The sequence below is a fragment of the Vicia villosa genome, unplaced genomic scaffold (genome assembly GCF_029867415.1).
Source record: "Vicia villosa cultivar HV-30 ecotype Madison, WI unplaced genomic scaffold, Vvil1.0 ctg.000162F_1_1_1, whole genome shotgun sequence".
Classification (NCBI taxonomy): Eukaryota; Viridiplantae; Streptophyta; class Magnoliopsida; order Fabales; family Fabaceae; genus Vicia; species Vicia villosa.
The window spans coordinates 426,133-431,733 of NW_026705044.1; the positions used below are offsets into that span (position 1 = coordinate 426,133).

The 5,601-nt window shown below is 31.6% G+C and overlaps 1 protein-coding gene across 1 annotated transcript; it reads right to left on the minus strand.

Moving 5' to 3' along the window:
- Window positions 1-3,997: 3,997 nt before the first annotated feature.
- Window positions 3,998-5,172, minus strand: LOC131624754 (transcription factor bHLH36-like). Its single transcript, XM_058895673.1, has 3 exons — window positions 4,905-5,172; window positions 4,484-4,831; window positions 3,998-4,322 (listed from the first exon to the last, which is right to left on the minus strand). The coding sequence occupies exons 1-3, from the start codon at window positions 5,055-5,057 to the stop codon at window positions 4,248-4,250; spliced, it is 576 nt and encodes a 191-aa protein (XP_058751656.1). The 5' UTR covers window positions 5,058-5,172; the 3' UTR covers window positions 3,998-4,247.
- Window positions 5,173-5,601: the final 429 nt, after the last annotated feature.

Below are 5,601 nucleotides of genomic sequence, written 5' to 3' on the forward strand. Positions count from 1 at the left end.
TTTCCTGGCTGGATTAATCTCCTTAAATGATTCTTAGTTGCCCCAAATCAGATCTTTGTCTATAGTAGATCGTTGTTTGATTACACTATATTTATTAGAAAGAGTGATCTTAATTATTGTGTAGCTGGAAAGAGGAAACAAACCAATTAACAACAACCCTACTATTCCGAGAAGACTATCTTAAAGTTCTTTATATTATTTATTTGAGTATTCTTCCTTTTGTTTAGACCACTGTATCCAACCTAAGTGATATTGGTGTCTGTAGTGTATGAATGCTGAAAACTTTAATTAGTGTAAAGAATTTGATTCCTACTGAATAGTTTGTTTTCCCTTTAGTTTATACTAAATGTGATCTTAATTTTATCATCAAGATGCTTCGGAGAGGCACTCCCAATCATCGGGTTCGAGATTCGCTGGCTTCCCTCTTATTCCAGGATGGATATCCATCTCAAGTAGATTTGGGGTTTCTTAATCCAAAATAATTTTCGAGTGTTATTGGTATGCTTTGAGGCATCTCGGAGCTGGATTGAGGGTCTGAAGTTAACTATGAACTTGTGGCATCCAAGTGCCATTAACTATGAAGTTGTGGTATCTTCTGATGTTATTGTGGTGAATCGTGTTTCTCTGGAGGGACGTCCGGGTGATGTTGAGCTAGGAGGTGAATCGTGTTTCTCTGGCTCGACCTTCATGGAAATCACCTCCAAACCCCGTGTAATCCTAAATATGGATTTGAAGCCATTCTTTTGTTATATTGTGGAATTCTAGATGAAATAAGAGAATTGGCTTCGGAAGAATTGAGTCGAAAATGGTGTTTGACCGAATCGACCGTGATAGATCTTGATGTTTGTATCTAAACACTTCCTGACTATGAGATCTAAAGAGGTTGTGTGCGGTGAAGTTGAAAGGAAATTGTGAAATCGTGGTAATCGGGAGTTGATTTGCTTTGAATGGTAAGAATTCAAATATGGAATTTCTGAGTTTGTTTGATGGGTTTTTGCGAAGCGAACACGATTTTTGTGGAAAATGAAGGAATCAAAATTCGAATTCCATAGACGGTGCCACTTTTCTGTTTGGGAACCGGAAATGAATGTTATAGCGCCACGAGGGAACAAAAAATAAAGATAGTTGGATAAGTGGTGGTCTTGAATAGTGGCTCCGATCTCCTTTACGGTGATACGGGGTGGACCTGCATGGATAGCACTCCAACACCCAAGTCAATTCAAGATTCAAAATAAGTATAATGTAAGTGGACATCAGAGATTGTACCTTACCCTTCGCATGTGAATTGTTTTTATATATTGGGTGGAGTAGAATGAATTCGAGATGGATTGAATCTTAGTCACTTGGACCTTTGACTAATCCGAAATAAAAGTCTATCTAGCAAAAGTTGTCAAGAAAAAGTCACCACCTTTGAAGGATCCCAACTAACCCTGAAGAATAGTAGAATCAAATTCTCATACAAATGAGAGGAAGAAGAGCTAAAAAGACCCAGCTTAATATGATAAACATGGGTAATAGATAACAATGCATCTCATGTATGATTCCAATTCTACTTATCCCGATGCACAAAGAGTAAAACCATGAAGCACGAAGAGAAATTTATCAACCAAAAATAACTCACGAAGAGAAAAGAGTCTTCTCCACCTTAAATTAAAAAAAAATCTTATTTTCCACCCGACCAATCTTCCCACCAACCCGTTTGGTTGAATAGAAATTTAAAAAAAGTCAAGGAACTAATTCTTTAAGGCTTTGTTGGGGATTTTGGAGGGGAACTGAGAACTTCGGAAAATAATTTTTGGGGACAACTTCTCTACCCATCACAAAAAGTTGGGTAGTGTACATTCCACCAATCACATTGCATCATTTAATTTTATCTTATTTAATTAATTATTAAATAGTATATTTTTTGTTTGTTTCCAAAATATTTTACACTAAGGGTAACTCTACCCAACTTTTTGTGTTGGGTAGATAAGAATTCACCATAATTTTTTTAAAAAAATATAGAAAATTTGTTTAACATATTTTTTTTAAAATTTTTTTTATATAGAAAGATAAAATTACATTTATCATTAATTTATTTTTTAATTTTTAAAATATTATAACAAGAAAAATTATATTTCTAATACAAATTTTGAGTTTTCTTAAATAAAGAATTTTTGGTGTAATGATGAAAAACAAACCCTCCAAAATACCGTCAACCATAACCTTTCTATTATTTTTACTCAATCTTTTATATTTTTCAAAGCCTACCCCTCCTTCTCCTCCAAACATGGGAACAAAGCTTAAGGCTTTGTTTGGGAGTTTGGAGTGGAAGGGAGGGGAGAGCTTTGGAAATTACAAAGAATTGGGTGAAATGAATAAAAAGATTTTGGGTAGGAGGGTTTTGAAGAGTTTGATTTTATTCATAACACCAAAAATATCATAAAATGGGGAACTCAAAAATTGTATTGAATGAGGGTTTTGGAGGATTTTGGAGGGCTTACATAAATTTTCCAAATATCATTTAGGTTGTTATACTATTTTGAAAATTAACAAATTAGTAATGATAATGACTCCTTTGTCATTCTAAACAAAATCATTTTTTCAAAAAATATCAAATATTTTTCTATATTTTTTTAAAATTTCGTTTTTGGAAACCTTCCACTCCCCTTCCCTCCAAACTCGCAAACATAGCCTAAGAGAATAGGTCCAACCCGTCCTCCTTAAAACAAGAGAAATGTTATTCATACACTCAATTTCTACACCAATACTTATTACACCCCACACTATTCATCGTATTTATACGGTGAATAGTATTATTTTAATTAAAAAAATATTTATGAACAGTGTCGTGAACAGTGAAATATTATTATAATAATTTTTTTAAATATAAATTTTTTAATTTGTCTAGATTAAGAGATACTAATATAAAATTGTGGCATTAACCAACTTCATAACTTCATTAACCAACATTTTACATTTTATTAACCAACTTTGTTTTACTACTAAAAGTTATTTTTGATATCTCGGCGTTTATTAACCAACTTCATAACTTCATTAACCAACATTTTACATTTTATTAACCAACTTTGTTTTACTACTAAAAGTTATTTTTGATATCTCGGCGTTTATTAACCAACTTCATAATTTTATTAACCAACATTTTATACTTCATTAACCAACTCTGTTTTACTAATAAAAATTATTTTTAATATCTGGGAGTTTGTTAACCAATTTTATCAGTGTATTAACCAACTTTGTCTTACTACTAAATTATTTTTAATATATTGACGTTTATTAACCAACTTGATCACTTCATTAACTAATTTTTTATATTGTATTAACCAACGTTGACACTGTTTACCGTTCACGTACTTTTCACTATTCATATTACTGTTCATAAAATAATTTTTATTTAAAAAATACTGTTCACCGTATAAATACGATGAACAGTGTCGGATGTAAACGTTGGTGTAAAAAATTAGTGTAAGAATAGCAATTAGGTTTCACATTGATCTTCCAAAAACAATAACCATAAGAACCTTCTAAGTTGCAATATACAATAACACCTAATATGATACTACGAATCACAATAATGATTTTTAACCAGACATTAGTTAGTATAACTAGTCAGAACTGCATGCACAAATTGATGCATTCTAATCATCATCTTATCAATAAGTACTAAAGTTAAAGTGAAAAAAAAAAAGACGGATCAAACATAGATGAGTAAGTAGTCAAAGAGAAATAAAGTAGGTGTGTAAACCTAATGGTCTTAGGCATCAGGCTAAGGCAAGAAATACTCCATCCATTCCACAATGAGTAATCCAGCACACTATTTTATACAGATTAAGAAAAGTAAGGGAGATAATATTATTTTTACTATAGTACCCTTATCATGTATTGAGAATGATGAATTTTTTAATAATTAGAGGGTAGAATTGGAAAAAATGTATTAGAAATTAAAATGGATCATTCATTTTGCGACATCAGTTTATTTCTAATAGATCACTCATGGTTGGACGGAGGAAGTAAGAAATATGAAACACCAGTACTAACATTCATTACATATAAATCAACTGAAGGCTGCTTGAGAATCCTAATCATAGTCACACATATTAACTTTAGTAAGAAATTTTTTGGCATCAAAAGCACGGACATTACAAGTACAAGTTAATCAAAGAAGGAAAATACTGATCATATTTTTATGTATAGTCCTGATATCACAAATAGCACTTGGTTCTCTCCTCATGACATGCTATACATGACTACCTTGACAATAAGATTGCCTGATCCAGTTTGTTTTGCAGCCTAGCAAGATCAAAGTGTGTCAAGTCTTCCACCTATTCAACAATATATATGCTCATTATTAATTAAATTTTTTGCACATAAGTAAAATTGTCCAAACTCAGATTCATATACCCTAGAGTAGACTAGAGTAGTAATTAACAGACATATTAAAATTAAATAAGTAGGTTAAATGTTAATTAGCTAGCTACTGTACCTCGGATTTAATAGTATGAAATATCTTCCCATTAACATGGTTGGTAACACAGTGAACAACATCACATCCTTCTTGAACTATTATTTTCATTAAATCTGATAAACGCGAAGGGCTATCCTCGAAACCACGGCATATAACAATTTCCACCCCATCTGGAATTTGATTAATGTTAACACACTTCACTAAATTTGAAGGATCTGCTGGTAATTCATTTTCAGTTTCAATCATGGTTGAACTAATAGTTTCCTTGAGCTTATCCCTTTTCTTTTCGAGTACGTTAACCTTTTCCTTCAAAATTTGGACATAATTTGCAGCCTCACCTATATGATCTGATACTGAACGCTTTCCCTATAACAATATTAAGATTATTATTACATGATATTAATTAATAAGAGAGAAAAAACCTAAGTTTATGAAAGACCTTAATTAGGTGAAAAGGAAGTGAAGATCTGAGTGATGAGCATAGAATAGACATTTGCATCCTTCTTTGTTTCTCAACTTCCTTACGAATGATTTTCTTCTCATCATTGACCAAAGTAGTTGATATTTTATGCTGTTTCTGATCTTCGGCCATTTTCCGGGCAGATTTTTATCCCCTTTAATAATTCTTAATTGTCCCAAATCAGATCTTTGTCTATAGTAGATCTTTGCTTGATTACACGATATATATTTGAAAGGAGTGATCCTAATTATTGTGTAGCTGGAAAGAAGAAACAAACCAATAAACAACAACCCTACTATTCGGAGAAGACTATCTTAAAGTTCTTTATATTATTTATTTGAGTATTCTTCCTTTTGTTTAGACCACTGTATCTAACCTAAGTGATATTGGTGTCTATTGTGTGTGAATGTTGGAAACTTTAATTAGTGTAAAGAGTTTGATTCCTTCTCAATAGTTTGTTTTCCCTTTAGTTTAGATTAAATGTGATCTTGATTTTGTCATCAAGATATTTCGAGTTAACTTAAGTACCTTTAGTTACTCCCAAATACTATCAATTTTCTCTAACTAAAATCCTTTTAATTTTCAAAATACCTTGGGCTTTGTGATTAATTTATGATGTGGAACTTTATCTTTTCACAGAATGTTAAATGAATTTTGAAGTGTATAAAAGTTACAA

Excerpts from the sequence above, each read along its gene's own strand:
- LOC131624754 (XM_058895673.1), bottom strand. The coding sequence starts at position 5,057 with ATGGCCGAAGATCAGAAACAGCATAAAATATCAACTACTTTGGTCAAT. Across the intron at positions 4,832-4,904 it reads TTCCTTTTCACCTAATTAAG|GGAAAGCGTTCAGTATCAGA; the intron begins GTCTTTCATAAA and ends ATATTGTTATAG. Across the intron at positions 4,323-4,483 it reads TTCATACTATTAAATCCGAG|GTGGAAGACTTGACACACTT; the intron begins GTACAGTAGCTA and ends ATTGTTGAATAG.